The sequence below is a fragment of the Drosophila grimshawi genome, unplaced genomic scaffold, assembly GCF_018153295.1.
Source record: "Drosophila grimshawi isolate 15287-2541.00 unplaced genomic scaffold, ASM1815329v1 contig_848, whole genome shotgun sequence".
Taxonomy (NCBI): Eukaryota; Metazoa; Arthropoda; class Insecta; order Diptera; family Drosophilidae; genus Drosophila; species Drosophila grimshawi.
Window position 1 is genome coordinate 3,266,360 of NW_025063692.1, and position 25,028 is coordinate 3,291,387.

The 25,028-nt window shown below is 38.7% G+C and overlaps 2 protein-coding genes across 4 annotated transcripts; both read left to right on the forward strand.

Annotated features, from left to right (window-relative positions):
- The first annotated feature begins 134 nt into the window (after positions 1-134).
- On the forward strand, positions 135-17,905 carry LOC6569269 (homeotic protein female sterile). 3 transcript variants are annotated; one of them, XM_032741440.1, is made up of 7 exons: positions 135-1,673; positions 3,530-5,141; positions 6,072-6,242; positions 7,400-7,519; positions 8,053-8,184; positions 16,135-16,196; positions 17,197-17,905. In XM_032741440.1, exons 1-7 carry the CDS (start codon positions 189-191, stop codon positions 17,362-17,364), a joined length of 3,750 nt encoding a protein of 1,249 aa, XP_032597331.1. In that variant the 5' UTR covers positions 135-188; the 3' UTR covers positions 17,365-17,905. The 3 variants fall into 3 exon arrangements, with proteins under 3 accessions (XP_032597331.1, XP_032597332.1, XP_032597333.1); XM_032741441.1 differs by lacking the exons at positions 16,135-16,196; positions 17,197-17,905 and having other exon boundaries at positions 8,053-8,189; XM_032741442.1 differs by lacking the exons at positions 16,135-16,196; positions 17,197-17,905 and having other exon boundaries at positions 135-1,658; positions 8,053-8,189.
- Positions 17,906-18,085: 180 nt separating this feature from the next.
- LOC6569270 (homeotic protein female sterile) lies at positions 18,086-21,260 on the forward strand. The gene is made up of 7 exons (XM_043215983.1): positions 18,086-18,452; positions 18,525-18,717; positions 19,000-19,054; positions 19,229-19,855; positions 20,579-20,670; positions 20,815-20,980; positions 21,195-21,260. Exons 1-7 carry the CDS (start codon positions 18,086-18,088, stop codon positions 21,258-21,260), a joined length of 1,566 nt encoding a protein of 521 aa, XP_043071918.1.
- The last annotated feature ends 3,768 nt before the right edge of the window (positions 21,261-25,028 follow it).

The following is a 25,028-nucleotide window of genomic DNA, read 5'->3' on the forward strand; positions in this document are numbered from 1 at the left end:
TGGTGGTGTGGTGTGTGTGTGTGCGTCGGCCGTCTCAGTCAATTTGTTTTTGGAGAGCAGCATTAGCAGCAGCAGCAACAGCAGAAAGAAAACATAGCTGACATATACATATATATATATATATATGTATTATATACAACAATAGTTGTATATATATATATACTATATAAAACTACAACAACAGAATTATGTCATCCAACGAACCACCGCCACGTTATGAGCCCGTTGTGGAGCCAATCAATGGCATTGTCCAGCCACCGGTTGTGCCGCCAATTGATCGACCGGGACGTAACACGAATCAATTGCAATATATCATCAAAACGGTCATGAAATTCTTATGGAAGCATCATTTCTCGTGGCCCTTCCAACAGCCGGTCGATGCGAAAAAATTAAACCTGCCCGACTACCACAAGATCATTAAACAGCCGATGGACTTGGGTACGATCAAGAAGCGATTGGAGAACAATTACTATTGGTCCGCCAAGGAGGCTGTGAACGATATAAACACAATGTTCACCAATTGTTCGGTGTACAATAAGCCCGGCGAGGATGTTGTCGTTATGGCCCATGCGCTCGAGAAGGTCTATCTGCAGAAGATCGAAGGTATGCCCAAGGAGGAGGTTGAACTGGAGCCCGTGACGGCCAAGGGTGGCAAAAAGAAACAACGCGCTCCGGCCACCCCAAAAGGTGCAGCATCTGCAGCAGCAGCAGCGGCGGCAGCAGCTGCGGCAGCCAACCAAAGCACGAGCATAACGACGGCAGCCAGCAGCAGCAGCGGCGGCGGCAGCAGTAATAATAATGCAACATCTGCGACAGGCGCCCAATCGGTGACAGCAACAACGACGACAACAACAACAACTGGGAAAGCATCGCAATCCACTTCCTCCGCACAGCAGTTGGCGGCGGCGGCGTCGTCATCGGGATCATTGGGCGGTCTGGGGCAGCAGTCGTCGTCGTCGGGAGGAAATGCCTCGCGTCCCGTTTCGGCGATGGGCGGCACGGTTTCATCAACGGGCGGAGGCGGAGGCAGTGCACCGTCCATACCACCGATTAGCACAATGCCGCCGCATCAAGTGCCCGGCAGCACGAACACAACGACAATGGCAATGGCAGCGGCAGCAGCAGCGGCAGCAGCAGCGGCGGGCGGACCAAACAATGCGGCCGCCCTAAATGCAGCAATGGCCAGCTTATTGAATCCGGCGCATAGCGCCAATTATGCGGCCAGCATGCAACAGCAGCAAACGGCGCTGGCCAATAGCAACAACAGCAACAATAATAGCAACAGCAGCAACTCGCTGCTGGATGGCAACAATTCCTCCTCAGCAGCATCAGCGGCAGCAGCGGTCGCAGCAGCAGCGGCGGCAGCCCAAGCTCAGGCAGCAGCGGCGGCAGCGGCAGCAGCAGCATTAGATGGCAGTGGTGCTGCCGCCACAATGGCAACATCAAATGCTGCGGCTGCGGCAGCTGTACAGGCGTATGTGAATAGTACGGGTGTCGTTGATGCCGTACTGCCGCCCCAGCAGCCAGCCAAGATGAAGAAGGGCGTCAAACGGAAGGCGGACACGACGACGCCAACGGCGAATGCATTCGAATCGCCATACGGCGCCATGGAGGCCAAGGTGGCCAAAATAGCGACGAGGCGGGAATCGAATCGTCAGGTAATTGGCAAGAAGGTAAGAGGCAAATCTAGCGCAGACGTTTCTCCTTTCTCCTCCATGCTCCCCATATTCCCCATGCTCGTTAATCACCTTAATCCTTCAACCATTAATCAACATCTAATCAAAAATCAGTTTTGAGTGGTTCGTATTTGCATTTTATCATTCGTGATTTTTCTTTTACGCTCAATTATATATATTATATATATATATATATATATATATATATGTGTGTGTACGCATATATGTATATACATATACACCTCTTGGGTTGGAGGGCGGATCGGAACTCTAAGCTAATATAGATATTATTTCGTCTTCTTTATTCAATGTTTCAAACTGTCTGAAAGACCGCCTTGATTTACGTATGGGAAATGCTGATTGACAGCTCCTTGTCTTTGCGTGTGCAAGCTGATACTCAATTTTCAATATTATTTGTTTCACGGGCTACGATATATCCAGATATATATATGCAGACCCGGTTAGCATATATGCATATAGAGTTTAAAAGAATTTTCGCCCTTGTATCTCAGCCGTCCTTCAAGATCGGAAATTTCTTTCCATTTACACAAAACTTCTGGCTATATAAATACGATCTTGAGGGGGCATAATTAATTGCTAACGGCGGCATCTTGGATTCGGGCACACTTCTTCTCAGAGAAGGACCCACTTCTTGGCCAACTTCTCTGATTCTTCGATATATTCCGATTACTTTATACATATTTTCAAGGATAATCGCTCTCCTTACCATTTTGGCATACGAATTAATTTCAACAAGCCTTTCCCAAATTAAGCTGATAGTTTGTGGGTGCCCAAATTTGTCGGAAGAGGTACATCGATTTCTTTTATAGCAAATCTGAAAAGTGGGCAAATTAATTTAGTTGAGTTCGAATTTTCTTTTATCTTGTAAATATTCATCAGTTCAACCGTCAAATCAATCATTCAAAATATTTAAAATATATGTTTACGAAATTACGGATTACGAAAGATTGGGCCAAAGGCAGCTGTCATTCCGTAGCCGAAATCGTCCATCGAAATTAATCGATTAAAATTGGATTGAAAACTCAACTATTGAACAATAATTAAAACTTAATTGATATTGAATATTAGTAATTTGGTTTATATGCTTGAATTTATAGTTTGATGAGTTCCAACTCTGACACAAAAAAACACACAATAACACACACATGCCCCTACACACCCCCAAAACATACACATATTCAGACAACACAACCACAAGAACACCAAGAAAAAAAGTGACACGTATTCACTCATGTATTTAAACGCTGCCTTTGCCTTTTACACTTATGCTTTGAGATAATGTCACCCACCCACTATGCGTACAATATTAGAGCTGAGAACAATCGATAGTCGGAGGCGAACTTAATTGCCATCACAGAGTAGTTATCGATTAAATGCATTGTCTTGTTTAAGTAAAGTAGTTATCGATCGCAATTCTTGCAATTAACAGTTTAAAATTTAAAAAACGAGAAACATTGCTTTAAATCTTTGCTCATTTGGAATGCAGAATTCGCTTAATTGTTGTTGTTCAGCTCTAAATATTTAAACTTAAAATAATAAATAAAAAAACAGGCATCGTTGTATACGCCTAATATTATTGTACATTGAATTTAATTTGAATGCTCTCTAATCCATTGTCGCTTTGTTTTCTTCTCCTCCTCTTAATTTTTTTTTTATTTTCTTTTTATTTTCTTTCTAATCGTTTTCATCATTATCATCATCATCGTTATCGTTATTGCCATCATCTAATAATCAATGCACCACACACTACGCACTGCCAACAACAAAAAAACCGAATCGTTATCGATAACCGATATCCGATAATTCGATGAATTGAATGAAAACGAACACAGGATCTTACATTCCAGGGCTCGGGAGGGTATCCGATGTCACCATTGAGTGGCGCCGGTATGCCTGGTCTCGTTGCCGGCGGCAGCAGTGTTGGCGGCTCCATATCCAAATCAAAGGAGAAACTATCCGATTCACTAAAGTCATGCAACGAGATACTCAAAGAGCTCTTCTCCAAGAAACACTCGGGCTGCGCCTGGCCCTTCTACAAACCGGTGGATGCGGAATTGTTGGGCCTGCACGACTATCATGACATCATCAAGAAACCAATGGACTTGGGCACCGTTAAGCGGAAAATGGACAATCGTGAATTTAAGAGCGCGCCGGAATTTGCCGCCGATGTGCGTTTAATTTTCACAAATTGTTATAAGTATAATCCGCCAGATCATGATGTTGTTGCGATGGGACGTAAATTGCAGGATGTATTCGAGATGCGCTACGCAAATATACCCGATGAGACAGTAGCGAATGCTGGCCATCATCATCATGGCTATTCAAGTGTATCAAAGCATGATGCTAGTGATTCATCCAGTGACGATTCGAGTGAAACGGAAAATGAATCCAATTCGGATGAGGAGCGCAATGCCAAGCTGAAAACGCTTGAATCCAAGCTGCTAGGCCTGCAAGAGGAGATACGTAAACTGGTCGAGGAGGCATCAGCCAAAAAGAAAGCTCGAAAAAAACTCAAGGAGAAGAGAAAGAGCCAACTGGGCACAGGGATGGGTGGGTCGGGCGGTGGCAGTGGCTCCGCCGGTGGCGGCAGTCATCATCATCATCATCATTCGCTTGGTGGGTCAGGCAATGCCGGCAATGCCTCGCACGGCATTGGCGGCGTCGCCATGCCACCAAATGTGGCCGCTCTAAATTCCACAAATGCAGCCAGTGCCAATCTGAGCGCCCTGCTCAGTGGTTCGTTGGTGAATGCCGGTGGCGTTGCCGGCGCTGGTGGCGTTTCAAGCGGTGTTCCCGGTCCGGCAACACTGCAGCAAGTTCACGAAATGGCGCTGGTCATGAGCCAGATGACGGGCGGAGCGGGCGCTGGCGCTGGAACCGGTGGCGGAGGAGGAGCTGGTGCCGGCGGCTATGCGGGCGTTAATCCGGGCGTGGGCATTTCAGCTGGCGGTGGCAAAGCGCCCGCTAATGCCCTGGCGGGCGCCCTCGCAGCGGGTGCTGCGGCCGGAGCTGGCGGCTCTGGTGGCACCAGCAAAGGTGCTAAAAGCAAGGGACAGCGTGGAGGCAAGGGCAATGCGAACGTCAATGCCGGCGGCAGTGGAGCAGGCTCGGCGGCTGCCAATGCTGCGAATGCAGCGGCTATCGCTGCAAACGCAACAGCGGCTGCCATAACTGGTGGTGGCACCACAAATGCCAAACGCACCAAAAACAACAACAGCAACAATGCCAGCAACGCAGGCGCTGGAGCTGGTGGCGGCGGTGGTGGCGGTGGTGCTGGCGCCAATGCGGCTGGTGCCGGCAGCGGCAGCGCAGTCGGTGCGCGTGGCAGCAGCAAAAAGAGGCCCAACCAGGTGATCAACTTCGACTCCGAGGAGGAGGACACAGCCAAGCCCATGTCCTACGATGAGAAGCGACAGCTATCTCTCGACATTAACAAGTTGCCAGGTGAGACGCGTACGCATCTTCTAATCTACACACTCACAACAACACACATACAGGAAGCAGGAAGAACTTGTCTCTGTTGAATATCGAATAGATCCCGATTATGTCTATAAGAAAAAGCTGATCGGGCAGTGGTAAATGAAATGCAGTAGCATGAGTTCCTATTATTAACCAGTGTTAGAGCAGGTTGTCAAGCCGAAACATGTCTATCAGTCTGTATTTCAATCGGTAAAAATGAGGTTCCGATTCCAGTTCCCGTTTAACCTTCCACTGGTTCTGAGTGATGTCAACTTTCCCTTTGCTGCTAAGTGAGAACATTTGAACTAGAGGATATCAAACAAGAGCAGTTCCTTAGTCTTATCACTTTTGAAGAGAAGAACTTAAATATACTTTATGGGATTCTGTCTTTTACACAACATTTAAAGAATGGGTATGTCCCCAAGCATTGTCCGATGGATGTACCTCAATCATTAGGCCTATCCTCTTATATGGTGTTATAGTGTGGTGGTCTTGCCTGAAAGGCAAACCATACAGAAACAGCTTAAGAAGGTTGAATTATGCGTATCAGGGTCTCTTCGCACCACACCAATTGACCAAATGACAACAGGCAACACTCTCGGTTATAAGGCAGAATCCGCATTATGCGAAGCACTTGATTGTGTAAAGAGGTCTAAAGTTCATGCTCACATGATTGCCATAAAAATATAGTGAGATCCACACGGTATCACAACGGGCCAAAAATTACCTATGTGTGTCGAGCTTGGTTGGCATCCGTCAAACCTAACCTAACCTATAGAAGATTCAATGTGATAATAGTTATTGTTAACTCGACTATGCATTTGAAATCAAATGAACAAATGAACTAATTAAACATATATTATCTATCCTCCTTCCACTATCTATGCCGCATCTCCCGTCGTGTGTGGCTAACAGGTGACAAGCTGGGACGTGTGGTGCACATCATACAGAATCGGGAGCCATCGCTGCGCGACTCGAATCCGGATGAGATTGAGATTGACTTCGAGACGCTGAAGCCGTCGACGCTGCGCGAGCTAGAAAGCTATGTGGCGTCGTGTTTGCGCAAAAAAACACGTAAGCCATATTGTAAGTTTGTAACTAAACCACGAGACCACAACAACAACAACCAACAACAACAAACAACAACAATAGCAACCAGTACAGCAACAACTAGAAGCAATGATATACAAATTTTTGAAAAAAAAAAAAACATTTTTAATTATGCTACAAAATATTTTAAGCTGGTGCGCAATCAACAAATTCATTTTTGTTGCTTGTGACTCTTTTTGTGTTTGTTTGTCACAATTTTTATAAATCGATAATCGATTGAAACAAGCAACAACAGCAACGAAACAAAAAGAATTTTCCAAATTTTCAATATAAATACAAAACGCAAATTACTTTAGTGGTCACATGTTTAGTTAGCTAAACTCTCAAAAAAAAAAACCAAACGAAAAAACCAAAAGAAAAATAATATATATCTTAAGTTTGCTGCTTCAATGTTTTTTTTTTTAAATATATATATATATACATATGTATATGTATTTATACATATATATATTTATATTTTTTTCTTTTCTGTTTCCAATTTTTTGCGCTACTTTCCCGAAAATAAGTTTGAAAAATGTGTAATTGACAACGGCAAGAAAAAGAAGCAGAGTTAACTTTGGGCAGCCGAAGTTGAAATACCCTTGCAGGTATAGAATAGAGAAACCTTAGTTGTTGAAAGAAGTTTCACTTGAAGATGCATCCGCTATCCGAGATCAGTTCAAATATATAAACATAAATACAAATGTCGAAGTAAAATGCTCTGCAAGGGTATCCAGTTGATTGAATTTTTGTTTTTCAAGTAATGTAGCTCAAAAAAGAGATTCATAGTGATACAATTGCATGCGCTTAGAACTCTTGCATTGTTTTGCGTGTGATCGATTGATTGATTGATTGGCTGATTGACACATCTGATGATTGCTGATCAATCCATCTTTCAAAAACCTCTTCAGTCCGCATGCAACGACTAACTGTTTAATTAAAAAAAAGAAAAAACAACACGCTGTTGCTCCAACTATTTCTCTCTTCTCTCCCTCTCCCTCCCTCTCTCCCTCCATCTCTGTCTTTTTGTCTGTTTATTGCTTTGTCAGTTAACTAATCGCTTTCAAGCTGTTTAAATATATATATATATAAATATATATATAATGTCTTTTGCATATATTGTCTGAAATAATGATGCATTTCTCTTGTTACAGATAAAAAGCCTTCTGGGAAATCAAAGGATGAGCAAATGGCGGAAAAGAAACAGGAGCTGGAAAAGCGTTTACAAGACGTCACAGGCCAATTGGGCGCTAGCAAGAAAACCGCCAAGAAAGGTAAGCTTTATATAGCTTGTTAGTTTTATGGATAGCATGATCATGCTGAATATGGGGCAGCTGTCAATAATATGTTTGAAATTGAGATTGTGTTGACACAGGAACAGTGATTAGCTATGAGGTCGCCTAACTGTAGGTACTCGTGGCTTAATCCTAGACAGGAATAAACGTATAAACATTGTTCACATTTCTTTTGGGTAGTCAACAGTGGATAGACGGCGCGAGAGCCACATGGCTTGAGAGTCTTACATCGATGGATGTGATTTGTGCAGTCCTAGTTTTATCTTTTGGATTATGGGACAACGCAAGTCTTTGTCCTAAACTCGTTAGACGTTGATATTATTTGCACAAAAATCCTGTTGTTCATCAAAATCAGTTTAAAGTTTCGGTTTCAGTAGATTGCCGCTTTGCAAATAACCAATCTGGTTGGGGTGAGGGTTGTGATACAAGTCTATTTTCTATTATGAACTTTATATATGTATTGATAATAATAACAATAATGTAATAATGTCATACTCTTGCTTCTCTTGCAGATGAGAACACATCGAGCAAAGTGGAGGCTGTGCAGCCAGCGAATCCTGTTTCGTCCAGTTCAAGTTCCAGCGATTCATCGTCGTCGAGTTCGAGTGATAGCAGTTCGAGTGACTCGAGTGACAGTGAAGCAGGTTAGGACGCCGTTTTGTTTGTTTGTTTGTTTGTATTTTATATATATATATATATATATATATATATACATATATATATATGTATATGTATATGTATATGTATATATATATCAATAATCCCCCTTACCCTAAAAACTATATATGTATATGTATATATATAATATATATATATATATATCTAAATATGAAACGAAATGTTTTTAATTAAAAAAATTTAAGAAAATGAAAAGCAACAACTCACACCAACATAAACATACACACACACATACGGCAGAATAATAACAACAACAACAACAACAGCATTTTCATAATTTTTTTTTATTATTTTTTATTTCTATGATTATAAATATAAATATTAGTCGAAAAGTCCTGCAAAGGAAAGAATCAGTTGTATGTCCGAAATTATATGTAAAAAGTTAAGCTCGCTAAAAAAAAAATAGTACGAAACGCAAAGAAACTCACACCCACAACACACGCACCATATACACACACACACACCCACATCGGGAATAACTGAACAGAGACTAGCATAAAGAAAATAGATTGAAAAGAGGGAGTGTTGTGCAGTAAGGGAGTAGTAGTAGTAGCTGACAGTGTTGTAAAGAATATGGAGTATAGAGCGACAACACTACCCGATATATTAGAAATTTATATATGACAGAGTTGAAACCTTAGTAATTTTTTAATACACATACACACAGGCATACAATCTGTTTAGTTTAGTTGATAATTTTTTGCTAAGGTCTAGACAAAAAACAAAAAATATAGCGGAAAAGAAGCGAATAACAAGCAAGCATCATATACATGTACATATATACATACATATACAATATCAAGTTGTGGATTAGACAGAGATACGATAGAGAGAGAGAGAGCAAGCAAATAATTGAGCCGTGCGGTAGATGGCGCTTTTAGAGCAGTGTTGTTTTGTTGTTTTTGTTTGTGAACACCTTTCATATTTAATATTTAACAATTTTCTTACACACACACGGACACATGTATGCCTACATACATACATACCCAGACACGCACACATACACCTATTAAAGTTGTATACATTTGGAGCGGATTTTGTTTGCCACCTGTGTGTGCGTGTGCGTATGTGTGTGTGTATGCGTGTGTGTATGCGTGTGTGTGCGTGAGTTCAACAGAAAGCGCGCTTGTGTGTGCGTGCGCCCCCAAAACCCCCCTTCAGATTGCCATTTTTGTATAACCCAAAAATTATTTAAATATTTTTTTTTTCTCTGATGCCCAGAACAAAGTTCATGACAAAGTGCAATATGCGTTTACTTTCTTTTTAAACATAATTGAAATTTGGGTAACACGAAACGTATTTTTTTTTTTTTGTGATTTTCTCGTCATACTTTAAAATATAGTTTAAATTTGCAAGAATACAAATAATTTCTAGAGCAATTTTTACTTTGATTTGGCAGCATTTGGAATTTGTTAAACAAATTGTGGCTGCTTTCGGAGCATTTTCCAATTTCAATTTCGTTTCGAGTACTTTCCTAATTGTGTTTTTGAGGTTATATCAGAAATATATGGCAAGGATAAATAATAGGAAATTCCTCGCAAACACCAAATTTATAATTTATTTCAACTAGACAAAAGACTAACCAACACACACATACATATACACACGCACACAGATACACACGCACACACATACAACTGTAAAATGATTATCGTGAAATATATATATACATATATATATATATATATATATATATATGCATATATATACATATATATAGATATACATAAATACTATTTAGATCTAGTAATACGTATATATACACTTATTATATATGTATATGCATATAGATATTGTATTTAAGCATTTTCTAGGTATTAAACGAATTGTATTTTTAAATGAAAAACAAAAGAAAGAAAACATTGTTTATATATGTATATATACACATGCATATATATATATATGTAGATATGAATATGTATGTGTATATACTTAATGTATGTGTATATACATATAGCGACAAGCAACCACAAAACAAAAAAGGAAATTAAAGTTTGAAAAGAAGTTTATATTAAAAAAACAAAGAAATGAATCGAAGAAGAGAAAGAAGAAAAGCTTGCGTTATGCAAGCTTCAATAATTTTTAAGTATATTGAAAAAACAAAACAAATCGAAAACAAAACAAAAAAAAGAACATTATTATTATATGATTATTATTATTATTATATGATTATTATGAGAATATGCTGAAAAAAAATCGTGAAGCAATTGTGTACTGGGGGCAGCCAATCTGAAAAAGAAACTAATGCGAACCAACTACTCTACACTCTACCAATCAACCAACCAACCAACAAATCAATCAATCAACCAACCAACCAGCAACTAACCAACCAATCAATCAATCAATAAATTTATCTAACAACAACCCAAAACGAAAAAAAACAACTCGTCAAAATACTTGAAAATTAAGAAAGTTGCGTCAATAAATATATATGTATAAACATAACAAAATCGGAGGAGGGGGAGAGAGAGTTAGAGGAATAAAAGCAAGGATCTACAACAATGCATGAATAATAAGCAATATATATGAAACCATCAAGTAGTGCATACACACACACACACCCAAACACAAACACACAGACACTCACTATTACTACTGACCTCAATCATCACATATTTCTGAAACTTCCCTTTTTAATATATGTATATATAATTAATATATATATATATTATATATATATATATACATTATATATATATATATATATATATACATATATATATATGTCTGATTTGCCAACAGCGCGCAGTTCAATCAATCAATCAATTACGTAATCTAGTCTCCCATCTATTGAAACAGAGCCAATCAAGAAGATGCTCGCATACCACACACACACACACACACACACACACACGCACATTAACACCCACACATATTTACATTTATATGCTAACTGAAATTGTTTGTTAATATTTTAGAATATTTTTGACCCACACCAATCATGTGGCAATCATAATTAATAAGTGTGTCTACAATTGTCTATCTCCATCCAAGTTCTTCTCCATACTTGTTTACTCAGCGACTCAAACTTTTGAATAATATTTGTTGTACTATTTTAATTGATAGTTTCTTAAATCACTATGTAAATTATATTCTATATTATTTTATTTGCATCAATCGGAATGATTATTCGCAATATATTTAAATTTTGTAACTGGTTTCTGTTTCGTTACTTATTTTTCAACATTGAATAATATTTATGTTTTTCAACACGTATCTCTCTCCCTCTCTCTCTCTCTTGCTCTTTCAAATGCATACGTCAGCAGCGCAACGTAGTTTTTCATCTCATTTCAGTCAGGTTTTTGTCATTCACATACACTTACCCTTTACAGCAATCAGCTACTGCATTCGCTCCCCTCCTACACACACACACACTTACACACAAACACACACACACACACGCGCACACACTCACACTCACACACATCTACACACATATTCGGGCAAAAAAAAGAAAGAAAAAAAAAAACGGACAGGCGTTAAATGAGAAAGGAAAAAATAATGCAAAATAAAGTATGTCTGTATACACACAAACATACATAGTTTTTTTTACATCTCATAAATATTTCAAAATGATAAAACCCAAATACAAATAGAGAAAAAATATGCAACAAAATGATATCAATTGCAACAACAAAAAAAAAAACACACACACACACACGAACACAATTCATATGTGCATTATTAAATCAATAGAAATAGCAATTAAAAAACAAATACAAATAGACTACATGCAAAAGAAAAAGAAGACAAAAATACAATAAATACAAAAATAAATGAAAAACAATTGAAATTGAATGATATTAAAGCACACTTGCAGACAATGTGTAAAAATAAAGTATATATATAAATAAAAAAAATCAAAAAAAGGCAACCACAACACAGAACAGCAATTATTCAACGATTAGCGAATACTTAGATTAATAAATATGTAAAGAATTGAATTAAATAAGGGCAGCAAGAAACTAGAAGGATGAAAGTGTTGGAGAGAGTGGGAGCAACTACAGGAGTGTGTGGGGGAGAGTGTGGCATAGGGGGTGGGTATATAAGTAGCTAGATAGGTAACAAACGAAACACAAGAACCACAGCCGCGTACACATACGTACTGGGAACATATTTTGTGTGCTATTTTGTATATTGTTGCCCACTGTGCACTGCTTCGTTTCGTGTTTATTGTTTGGGCTGCAAGCAGTGCAGAGTTTTTCTTGTCCGTTGTGGGGAACACTATGGAATGCAACGAAGATAACATACACACACACAAACACACACATGCACACACACACACACAGGCGCACACATGTATGTTATGTTTTATGTGCTTGTTCGGTCTTCCTGTTGTTTATTTCTCTTTTTTCTTTGAATGTTTTCTATATTTTCAATTGACAAAGCAAAAGTTATGTGAAGCTCTTTCGATTTGATATGTGTCTGAAGACGACTTCGGACTAATATTTAGTGAAACAAGCACAGATACACACGCAGACACACACGCAGACACACACACAGACACACACACAATGACATATACACACACAGCTACAACTACAACTTGCAGTAAAAATACTTAAAAGACTTTGAGAAGTTAACTCATAAGTTAGTTATCTAGTTACATATGCATATATGCAACTTGTAGGTTATCAGGACGAGACTTCAAATTATGTGTACAAATATATGTATAAATATATATATTTATACTTAATCAAGCAATAATACTTTAACAAACAAAAGGAAACAACAAACACCAACAACAACAAAATCGAAAGATAGAGATAGAATAGGAGGTAATGAAGTAACGCCAACAACGTTGTATATATATATATATATATATATACAAATCAAAACAAAAACGGAACACAAATTATAAAAATATACAAATATACAGATGCAGACCGCACAGACAGACTGCAACCAAAAAGAATAATACGAAAAAGAAACACAACTATATATATACTTGTAAAGGAATGGAATGAAAATCAACCCAAGTCCAGTTTTAGCATGAAGTTTGTTTTTGGCTTCATGGATACACATGTGTACATGCTCACATCTAGTAGTGTATATATGTGTGTGTGTGTGTGTGCGCGCGCGTGTGTGTGTGTATGCGCATACATACATGCATATAGAAAAGGTATATTTGAAAACAAATAATTAAATGTATTTTGAAAAGCATTTTTTTATTTATTTTTCGGCTGTCGGTTTTCCCCTTTACACATTGTTTGCACGTTTTTTCAAAAAAAAAAAAAAAATAAATAAATAAAAAAAAATAAATAAAAGCAAGAAAAAAAGAGTAAAATGAAAAAGAAAAAATATAGAAATGATTAAAACGTAAAAAACAAATTGCATTAAATAAATTTAAATATATACATTTTTAATATTAAACTAAATAAACAGCAAAAAGGAAACAAGAAGACGAAGAAAACAAAACAAAACAAAAATACAACAACAACAATAATAATATAAATACATTATATAAACATTCAACAAGAACAACACCATGTTTCAACATTATTTTTAACACAACACAACAAATTAACGTTAAAAAGAAAAAATACATTTAATGATTTTTTTCGAGCGTGTGCTTTGTAATTTGCTGTTAGATAACCACACACATACACACACTCACAGACATAAAGACACCCCCCCCCCCCACACACACACACACACACACACACACACACACACTCGTACACACTCAGAAAATTGTCGAAGAATGTTGTATGCTTTTTTAAGAATTCTTTTTGTATTGTTTTAAAACTCACTTTTGCTGTTATTTACTTAAAGAAAAAGAAAAAAACAAATTAAATAAAAGTCACAAAAAAAAAACATTGCCGAAAAAATGCGCAAACAATTTTGTAATTGAACATTTTTTTATTTCTCAAAACTTCTGGTTTCGTCTAACCTCCCACACCTGCACTCCCGCTACTCGACGCATATATACATATATATTTGTATATATATATATATATATATATATGTGTGTGTGTGTGTGTGTGTGTGAGTGAGAAAATATCCAATACAAAAAAATTAAGAGTAATTGGAGAATACCATTTTCTTTTGGCTTACTGCACTCTTGGGATATTTGCCAATAACGTCACCATATACATAAAAAATATATATATCGTCACACATATGTATATAACTGTTTTTTCGTTATTCCTTATGTTAGCCACATTTTTGTTTGAAAATTAGTTACAAAGAAGACTAAAACAACAACAAAAACAATATATATATATATATATGTATATATATATTTATAAATATACATATGCTTAAAAAAAAAGTGAGAACAAAAACCAAAACAACAACTTAAGCACACACACGCACACACACACACACGCACGCACACACACACACAGACACACACACACATACACATGTAAACACGCTCAAAGTCTTGTAAAAATAAAAAAAAAAATAAATAAATATAAAAAAAAAATTGCATTTTTGGTTTCAAGCAGAAAAAGAGCAGCAGAAATGGCTACATTTTGTTGACGCTCTAAAACACACACACACACACACATACACACGCATATATATAAACACACACACTTAAATAAAGCAAATTTATAAAAATAAATATAAAATAAAATAAAATCAAATCAAATAAAATAGTGAAAATCTTAGCTAAAGCCAACCGCAATGAATATGGCAGGAAATTTATATTAAAAAAAATACCAACATACGCACACACACACACACGCAGAGACAGACATACACTACGGCGTACACACACTTAGCATAAGGACACATTATACATAAATTACATATGAAGATATAACACACACACACAGAACACAGACACAATAACCATTATACCTATATCTAAAAATATTTATAGTAAAATAATATTTAATATTAAAGAGAAGCTGCTAAAAAAAACTGCAAAATAACAGAAAACAAACACATAATTAGTTTAAGACAAAAAAAGAAAAAGAAAAAAAAGAAGCAAATGCAGCGCAACAACAACTAAAATGAAAACAAAGGCAATTCAACAACAACACCAACAACAAAGAAAACGTTTATTAAAAAGAAAAAAAATAACAACAACTGTGTTTCTCCATTTCTCTATGAATAATTTTTTTTTATGTTTGTGTACTCATTTCTTTTTTTTCCGTTGACATATTTGTGTTTTTACAGAAGATACCTAAAGAAAAACTCAAAAATAAATCAATAAAGCAAAGAAAAAAAAAAGAAAAAATAAGATATATGTTTGATACACATATATCGATCGAATAACAGACAAAAAGTTGGTTGGTTCCCCACTTGTGTAAAATTAAAAAAAAAAAAAAAAAACCAAAAACAAAAAAGGATTTTTACCTCGCAGACTTCCAGTTTTTCTTATTTCCAGCGTTTAGGCAAGAGAAATACAATAACAGAGAGTAAGGGAGAAAATGTCAGAAAGCGAGAGAGAGAGAGAGAGAAAAAGAGAGAGGGAGAGACAGAGAGAGGGAGAGAGAGAGAGAGTGGGAGAGGTAATGGTAGATGAAAAGTGTGAAAAAAAATCGAAAATGTTATCAGGAAAATCTACCGCGCGAATCCCTCCTCCGCCCCCGCCCCCGTACCACAATTGCTTCACATTGGTTTCAGCGTTCGACAATTGTATCGAGGTATTTTTGATTCGTAAAACCTACACACACTCTTATTTATAACAACTATATCCGCTATATGTACATAATATAAGTGCACATCAAATTCAAACTCAAATTAATCCATTCTACTCCCACCCCGCCCTTTAGTGTTCCATATTTTTTTGTTTTCACGCTCAACTCCTCGCCTTCCTTAGTATGATTTTTTGGTTCTATTTCTTATGCTTTGTCTTTTTTAGTTTTTGTCTTTTATTCCTCCTCACTTCAAAAAGCAATAAAATGATAAATCAAAAACCTTTACTAATGTATAATTTTGTAATTTCCGACAAATTACAGGCGATGGGGACGATCGGCCACCACGCAAGAAAAAATCACGAATTGATTCAAATGGAAGCAATGTGAGTAATTTTCAAAAAAAATAAAAAATAAATAAATCAAAATAAAAATAAAAATCAGGATAAATAGTAACAGACTTTTGTGCAACTATTACACTTTTGAACGAATCGAACAGAACTTCGTGCAGCCAATTTAAAACACATTTGTTTAATTTAATTCAATTCAGGATATTCACAGTTGTCAGTTAGTGTGTTGTGAGGGGGAAAAAAAGCACCCAAAATGTTCGGTGAATTGTTTCGATACTTGATATAGGATTGATCATCGTGGCTGCATCAATCAAAATCGATTACACTTCTAAGCAATCGCTTACTAAAAGAATTCAGCGATTAGCAGCTATTTATTTGCTCAGTAGTAGTACTGCTCAAATATCAATCGTGTGTATAGGTCTCGGATATATCCATTAAATCATTCAACATTTCATCCATTTCGAATCAATCAATCGTGGTCTGGTCGAGTTACATTCACAACCGTTGAATACTTGAAAGTTCTAACCAGGAATTGATATAGAAATCGGAAGAACATCTTTACCGATTGAAATTCAGAATCGAAGTTGTACACTTTATGTTATCCACGAATCGTTTCGCTTGTATAGATGCGAAATATATAAATAACAAAATATAATAAAGAAGTAAGCTCAGATATTGCCGTGTCGCAGCTGTCGTGTATTGCATCTGGCATGTTGTGCGCTGTTCATTGTGGCAATGTTATTTGGCTTAAACGCGGACAAACACACATATTAAACTCTATAAACAGTTTGCATTGCTCAAGTGATATTCGATCGAGTCAATGATTTTTTCTACCTAGAATTTTATAAGATTATAAATTACAACATTACAATAATATAATAATACATTTTGCTTTTGTTTTTTTTTTTTCTCTCATTTAACCTTTGTGCGTTTCCCCTCTCTCTCTCTCTCTCTCCCACTCACTCTCTGTGTGTGTGTGGGTGTGCTCTGCTTGTGTGTGTGTGTGTTTTGTGTTGATTTGTTGGATATATCGCAGGTAAATAATAATACCAGCCTGGTTAGCAACTTGCTGCTCAACAGTCTGTCAACCGGCGTCGCCATAACACCTTCTGTGCAGCAACAAATGCAAATGCAGCTGGACCAAGTGGATCAGATGCTCTCCTCATCGGTGGGGAATACGGTCGCATCGCAAATGTGTGAGTAACAACAGCAACAATGAACAGATATGTACATTGTACATGTGTATATACCCCTCTGGCAGCAATATGTTAGAATGATCGTTGACGAGATACCCCTGAACCGCCAGTTAGATCATTTCTCCTCCGATCTGAGATATGAGACATGAGATTTATACAGCGGATCAATAATATGCCTCAGAGTATGAATATTAACAATTGGGTATACAATTGCTATCGGAAATTTCGATTTGAAATAAACTTGATCTGTTTATGATAACCTGATACCTACCACTTGATGGGGGAGTCAGAGCTGCTTCCCGTCCAATTTCCGTTCAAACAAATTATGAAGCAGAGTTGAAAGTTTAGTTGCAAGCGCAAAACAAACCTGTTCCCATTCCTGCTGATTTGATTTGATTTATCTTCTATAGCTTATTATAAGTTCATTACTGAGGAATTAGGTTGCAAAGAAGCAGACAAACAGCAGTCTATTCAAATGAGGAGTACATCCTTTATGCGGTTACGGAGATGTCTCGTTCAAGCAAGAATATGCCAAAGGGGGGCATATATATATATATATATATATACTTATATCTGTATAAATGATTGATGTGAATAATCTTTATTTTATTTATCGTATGTTCCTCCTGCTCCCCCTGCTCCTGTCTTGCTGTACCGTCACATGTGTGTGTGTGTGTCGTTTGTTGTGTTTTATTGTGTTTCGCTAACCTTTTGGGCAATGCGAATCCGATGGCTGCGGCAGCAGTGCTGAATAACAACAACAATAAGACGGGGGGCAGTTATGTTGGAGTTGGTGGCGGTGTCGCCGCAAACAACAGTATGCTGCAAGTTGCTGGACACCATAAGAACGGTGTGCAAACGGGTGCGGCCATTGGTACGGGTGCTGCTGCTGGATCGGGTGTGAGCAGCGAGCAGCAGCAGCTATTGGGCAGTAATGCTGGCAAGACGACGCATGGCTATGTCGGTGCGGCGGCAGGTGGCATACGGGTTGCCAGCAATCTGCACAAGCAGCAGCAGCACCAGCAGCCGGATGGGGGAATCGGATTGAATGATCCTCATGCGGCGCTGGCAGCTGCGCTCGCATCCAGTGGCGGCGGTGGTGGTGTTGCCAGCAACAATAACAATACAAACAGCAGCAACAATAACAATAACGATGCACTAGCAACAGGCTTGAAGCAAATTCCACAATTCGATGATCCCGTGGAGCAGTCGCTGGCCTCGTTGGAGTTCAGCGCCTCCTCCACGGGCAAATCATCAACACCATCGTCAGCGCTGAAGGATTCCTTTTATATGGCACACCGGCAGCAGCAGCTTATGCAGATGCAGCAGCAACAGCAGCCTACCCCAGGCAATCAGCAGCAGTTTGGCATGCAACAACAACCACAACAACAACAACAGCAGCAGCAACAGCAGCAGCAACAACAACACGTGGACTACATGACGGAGCTGCTGTCGAAGAGCCTGGAGAATGTGTCTGGAATGAATGGCAATCATTTGCTTAATAATACCATCTTCAATATGGACATTGCTAACGCTGCCTATCAACAGAAACAGCAGCAGCAGCCGCATCAGCAACAACAACAGCAGCAGCAGCAGCAACAACAACAGTCGCACAATAATGGCTATAATGTGAATGATTTCAGTGGCATGCCCGTCTTTGATAATCTCAATATGACATTACCTTCGCTGCAGGATCATGTGATGATGATGGGCAGCAATACAGGCGGCGGTGGCGGTGGTGGCGGCGGCAAGCATAAAGATGCCGAACACCAACAGCAACAGCTGCAACAGCAATTGCAGCAACAACAATTGCAACCACAGCAGCAGCAACATCACCATCACCAACAACAGCAGCAGCAGCAGCAACAGCAGCAACAACAGCAGCAACAACATCACCAACAACAGCTGCTGCAACAGCAGCAGCAAGCGGCTGCAAATAAAATGCTAATCATACCTAAACCCATCGAGTCCATGATGCCCAGTCCGCCCGACAAGCAACAGTTGCAGCAAAATCAGCAGCAGCATCAACACCATCAGCAGCATCAACATCAGCAGCAACACCAGCAGCAGCAGCAACATCATAATCAAAAAGTGTTGCCGCCGCAACAGTCACCGTCCGATTTGAAGCTGCATCTCGGCCACACGGCGCATGCCGGCTATCAGGTGTTCAAGACTGCCGTCGAGCAGAATCTGAAGAATGCCAGCTCGTGGTCATCGCTGGCATCGGCCAGTTCGCCACAGAATACGGCGACAACATCGAGCAAGGCCAAGCCGGCCATGGACTCCTTTCAGCAGTTCCGCAACAAAGCCAAAGAACGCGATCGCCTCAAGCTGCTCGAGGCGGCCGAGAAGGAGAAGAAGCATCAGAAGGAGGCCGCTGAAAAGGAGCAGCAACAGCAGCGCAAGCATCACAAATCCAATTCCTCCTCATCATCGTCGTCGTCTGCTGCTGCTGCTGCTGCGGCTGCTGCAGCAAATACAGCTGCAAATAATGCTGCTGTCAATCAAGCAGCTGCTGCTGCTGCTGCAGCCGCCGCCGCAGCAGCAGCAGCAGCAGCAACCACCAATGCCTCAAGCTCCGCCAACAACAACAACAGCATCGCTGGGGCACAGCAGCAGCAGCAACAGCAGTCGTCAACGTTGGGCGGCAGCAGCAGTGGCGAACGCGGCGGCGGCGGTGGCGGTGGCGGTGGCGGCGGCGGTGGCGGTGGCGGTGGTAGTAGTAGCAGCAGCGGCGCCACAGATGCCTCACGCATCGGCAGCGGCAATAGCAGCAATTCTATCAACAGCAACGGACCGGGAAGCGCTGGCAGTGTTGGCAGCGGTGGCACTGTTGCTGCGGTTGCTGGCGGCAGCGCCAATAGTGGCGGCAGCAACAGCGGCGGCAACAATCCACTAATGGGTCTTGTCGGCAGCGGCGGCGGCAGCAATAGCAACAGCGGCGGCGGCAATGGCGGCGGCAGCAACAGCAGCAACATCAGCTTGGGCGCTGCCATTGCCAGTCTAGGCGCTGCGACGGCCAGTAATCTAGTTGGCGGTAATAGCAACAGCCAAGGCGGCAGCAGCAGCTGCGGCGGCATTTCAAGTGTGGCTACAGCTGGCAGCAACGCCTCCGGCAATGGGCATCAGTCGAGCGGCAGTGGACAGTCGCAGCAGCAGCAACAGCAACAACAGCATCAGCATTCATCAGCAGCGGCAGCAGCAGCATCGGCGGCAGCAGCAGCTGCAGCAGCAGCAGCCGCTGCGCAAGCATCGGCAGCGGTAAATGCTCTGGCGCTGACTGCATCGCCATTGGGCGCCATGGAAAGCGGACGGTGAGTAAAATCAGAAAATTAGAAAATCAGAAAATCAAAAAATCGGAGATTCAGAGAATCGGAGAATCAAAACTGAAACAAGTTGCATATCCAAATTGTATTAACCAATTGTATAATGCCATTTTTTGGCATTTTACATTGCAGGAAAAGTGTGCACGATGCACAGCCGCAAATATCGCGAATGGATGACATCAAGGCGTCGCCGGGTCAGGGTCAGAATTCGCCGGCACAGCAATCGCCGCAGGATCGTGCGGCTGCCAAGCGTGCGGAGCAACGACGTGCGGAACAAGAGAGACGCAGACGCGAAGCGGTAAATACAAATACTCCAATACAAATAACAATTACAAATTGGCTACAGTTGAGCATTCAGTGTCGAGCTTAATCAAGAATAATATTATTCATACTAACTGCTGACAACAATTGCAAGTTGTCAAATACATTGATTGCTCATCTAGCTTTTGGTTGAACTTACTATTGAAATATTACTATTTAATTGCTGATTTGACCCAAAAATCTTTGCGCAGATGGCTGGCCAAATTGACATGAACATGCAGAGTGATCTTATGGCTGCCTTTGAGGAGACACTGTAGGTAACGGCCACGGCGGCAATGTCGTCCTCCCACAAACACAAATCCAAATCCAAATCTAGATCCACCAGCGTTGCCACCAGCAAGTCGCATTCACAGAAACGGCGATCACATAGCAGAAAACATCGCGATGAGGAGCCGCACAGAAAGCATCGCCAAGATCATCGCGATGAACATCAACATCAGCATCAGCATCAACATCAGCATCAGCATAGAAAGCATCGCGATGAACACCGGCAACAACAAAAGCATCACGATGAACACCAACAACAGAAAAAGCATAACGAAGAACCACCACAACAACAACTAGAAAAGCATAGCGATGAACAACAAAAACAACAACAACAAGAAAAGCATCGCGAAAAACATCCGCAAAAGAAGCATCGTGATGAAAAGCAGAACGATGAAAAGCTGCATAAAAAAGGGCGTGATGAAAAGTCGCATCGAAAGCATCGCGATGAACCACAACATAGAGAAAAACAACACCAGCAACAAAAACCGACAGAAACAACAACAGCAGCAGCAAAATCAACAACTACAAGGAAAAGACGATGAGCGGTGACAACAGCATGGCAAGGCTGGCAATACAACAATAACAACAACCAACAATAACAACAACAACAACCAACATCAACAACAAAACAACGACAACAATTGTTAAACATAAGCAATGTTCTAAGTAATTACGATGACAATTACGATTACAATTAGTAACTACATTTACTACATACATAGGAATACATATGTACGTACATGCAATTAGAGAGTGTACAAATATATATACACACAAAGGCATACATAAATTGCATATGTATGCATGTAACGTATTATGCATAGGGTATAGCACACACACACACGCACGCACACACACACACACACAAAACACAACAGACAGACAACCAACACATTATATTAAAAGGCAAATTTCCTTTGAATACAAAATAAATTGTACACTTTTTTTTCTCTTAAATTAATCAAATAAATTTAAATTTATTATTATTGATTTAAATATATTTTAACATTGATTATTGATTTGTAGCCGATAAGCTTAGATTAAAAATCTTTTTTTTTCTTTTTTTGTATACATTTGTTAACTAATTTAAAGTTGATGACTTTAACATACAACAACAACAAGAACAGAAAAATTCAATTATATTTTACTTATATAATAATTTTGCAGTCGACTGCAACCCCTGCTCCCCCGCTCCCCTGCCCCTCTCACTGACCACTTGTAATTTATATATGCACACACAAATATACACACACATTTAATTAAATGTACATTTAGTTCTTAAGTAGCAACGAAATTGTTCACGTGACGCGCCCAATTACAAACAACGTTTTCGGCACACCGAATAATATATATACCCTTGCAGAATGGCACCGACAACTGCTCACATCCAAACCTTCCGATAGTTCATATGGCAGCTATATGATATATTAATTCCTGACTCAAACCACCCGTCTCCAACATTGCCTGCAGCTAAGAGGAGAGTCTCCTCACGTATACCTTCTGCAAGGGTAAAGGACAAAAGAAAACAAGATCATTTATCTAATCAAAGTTGCAATGTCTTTCGGTGTGTGCCTGTTAGTGGTGTGTGTGTGTGTGTGTGTTTAAGTTTTAATAATTTGTAGAAGGGAAACAGAACATCACAAGACAAGCAAACAAAAACCCAAAAGCGATAATAATTGTATAGCGCATAATAGCATTAACTGATTTTTAAACTAAACTTTTAACGTGTAATATGTATCTAAACAGAGACCCATGAGACCCATGGGCATGGACTGGCCTGTCCTGGATCTATTGTCTTCTATATGAAATTCAAGAGCAATTTGCGAGCCTTAAACAAATCTTTCACTTGATTTATTTTCTTTTACACACACACACGCACACATACACATACATATACATATATGTGTACATACATACATAGCTTATAATATAGCCTATAGCTGCCATAGTAATTAGGATGATGCTCAAATCGGAGGGTTTCCTTGATTCCATAGATAAACTAAAACTACAACTACTCGAATCTACATATGTACATATATATTCATATATATATATATATATATATATATATGTATATATACATATATATATATTTATTTTTCTACATTAGGCTCAGAATGAACGTAGATTGTCAATAATCAAAACAGCCTCTGATTTGCTTGTTATATATACACATATATCAATCAATCCATATATATTATATATGCGTATATATGTAATAAGTATTAAGCATATGTATGTACTTCCATTAAGCTCTTCTGATTTTCTACGTGAGTGAGTGGCATATGTATATATATGTATACATATATATATATATATATATATATATATGTGCACACATGGACAGACACAGACAGATCTATTTATGCGCAATCCATAGCCAAGAACAACACCGATTGTATATCTTCCAACGATAATAGCGTTACTTACTTTTTCTTCCTTCATCCTCAGTTAATGTAAAAGAGAGAGACAGAGAGAGAGAGAGAGAGAGATAGAGGGAGAGGGAGAGGAGAATCAAATTCACACATCGTTAATAAAAATTAGTTGTAGTGTTGAGCAAGGTCGTCTAGCATTACACAAAACATATATCTGTGAGTGTTTTGAGTGCACTGTACTTTTGCTGCTTGTTTAATTTTTATTTTTGCATGTGTAAGTTTTGTTTTTTAATGTATATAAAATGGCGGTCAGTAAATACAAGCAAGTGTGTGTGGGCGCGTGTGTGTGTGTGTGTGTGTGTGTGTGTGGGTGCCGGTGTGTGTTTAAGTAATTACTTTATTCCTATTATTACTGTGTACACCTACGATAAATACTAATACCCCTAAACCCATTTTACATGCAAACCCCAAAAGTACACATCCTCATGTTGTTATCTATACCCCGCAACCCCCTCTCTCAAATGTCACCTCTATTTGTGTAAATTAGCTTTTTAACTATACACACCATATATATAACTACATATATATATATATATTGTGTATATATATATAAATATATGTATGTATCAATAAATAACTTTTTTTTTATAATTAATTTTAGCATTTAATTGAAAATGAAAGAAAAATATCAGTAAATATATATATATATATATATATAAATATATATGTATATATAACAATGAAAAAATTAAAAAAAAAAAACAAATAAAATAAAGATACAAGAACAAAAACAAATAAATGAAAACCAGTTTTCCTTACTATCCATATATACCGATTAATACATACATAAATCTACATCTAAACAAGTTATGCATACAAATATGACTACGTATATATATATTTTAACAGGCCACGTATGGACACATATGGATCCTTTATCCTGGATATGGCAAATGAAATTTTAGCATTAGAATTGTCTGACATTTTCTGTTATAACTAAACTGAGTTGACGCGATTACAAAAGCCCATGTAACATACATTCATATATATAGTTCATATATATATATATATATTTAAACAAATAACATTAAGTGCGTTTAGTAAACGATTTAGCCTTATAAAAATGCATAGAACACATAATAGTTAATAACGATAACATTGAAAGCGACACAACACTAAAATGTAAACTTACTAAAATGAACTAAAACAGACCCAAAGTGGAACATAAGAATCGAGAAGCGAGAATGAAGCTGTTGTTAATCTAGCCCCGATGCTAGGCCCGTAGTAGTAGTAGTAGTACGTATTTACGAGTGTAAAATTCAGAAATGCAAAATAACAATTTAACAATTTTTAGTAAGCCTACTATTAATGAAAATGCATTAA